The sequence below is a fragment of the Propithecus coquereli genome, unplaced genomic scaffold (assembly GCF_000956105.1).
Source record: "Propithecus coquereli isolate 6110/MARCELLA unplaced genomic scaffold, Pcoq_1.0 Scaffold146, whole genome shotgun sequence".
Classification (NCBI taxonomy): domain Eukaryota; kingdom Metazoa; phylum Chordata; class Mammalia; order Primates; family Indriidae; genus Propithecus; species Propithecus coquereli.
In genome coordinates, this window is record NW_012138969.1 from 35,730 (window position 1) to 36,048 (window position 319).

The 319-nt window shown below is 41.1% G+C and overlaps 1 protein-coding gene across 1 annotated transcript in view; it reads right to left on the bottom strand.

Moving 5' to 3' along the window:
- Positions 1–319, bottom strand: part of LOC105806753 (hemicentin-1-like) — a gene marked incomplete at its 3' end in the record, with an annotated part of 144,142 nt that overhangs the window by 26,057 nt on the left and 117,766 nt on the right. Inside the window, exon 35 of the mRNA XM_012639958.1 lies at positions 184–270. Within this exon, the coding sequence (XP_012495412.1) occupies positions 184–270 (87 nt within the window). The remainder of the gene's footprint in view (positions 1–183; positions 271–319) is intronic.

Here is a 319-nt window from a genome sequence, read left to right on the forward strand (position 1 = left end):
CTTTTTGTCTCCACAGAATCTGAGAGGTTTTCCCCTATATTTCTACCAGCTGTATTTGTCTAGAATTCAATTTCAAATGCTTATTATGGTAACCGGACCTTTTCTCAACCAGTTAAGATATATACTGGTGGTAACAGCTGTCAGTCGGGGGAGCGCCAGAAGTATGAGAGCCGAGCCCCTCACCTGTCACTTCACAAGTCAGCATGACACTCTGTTTCTCTTTTACCTTCACATCTTCCAAAGTATTTTCACCCACAATATGAGGAGGCACTAAAAAAAATATATATATAAGTTAACAGCTCCAGAAGCAGGCCTGATA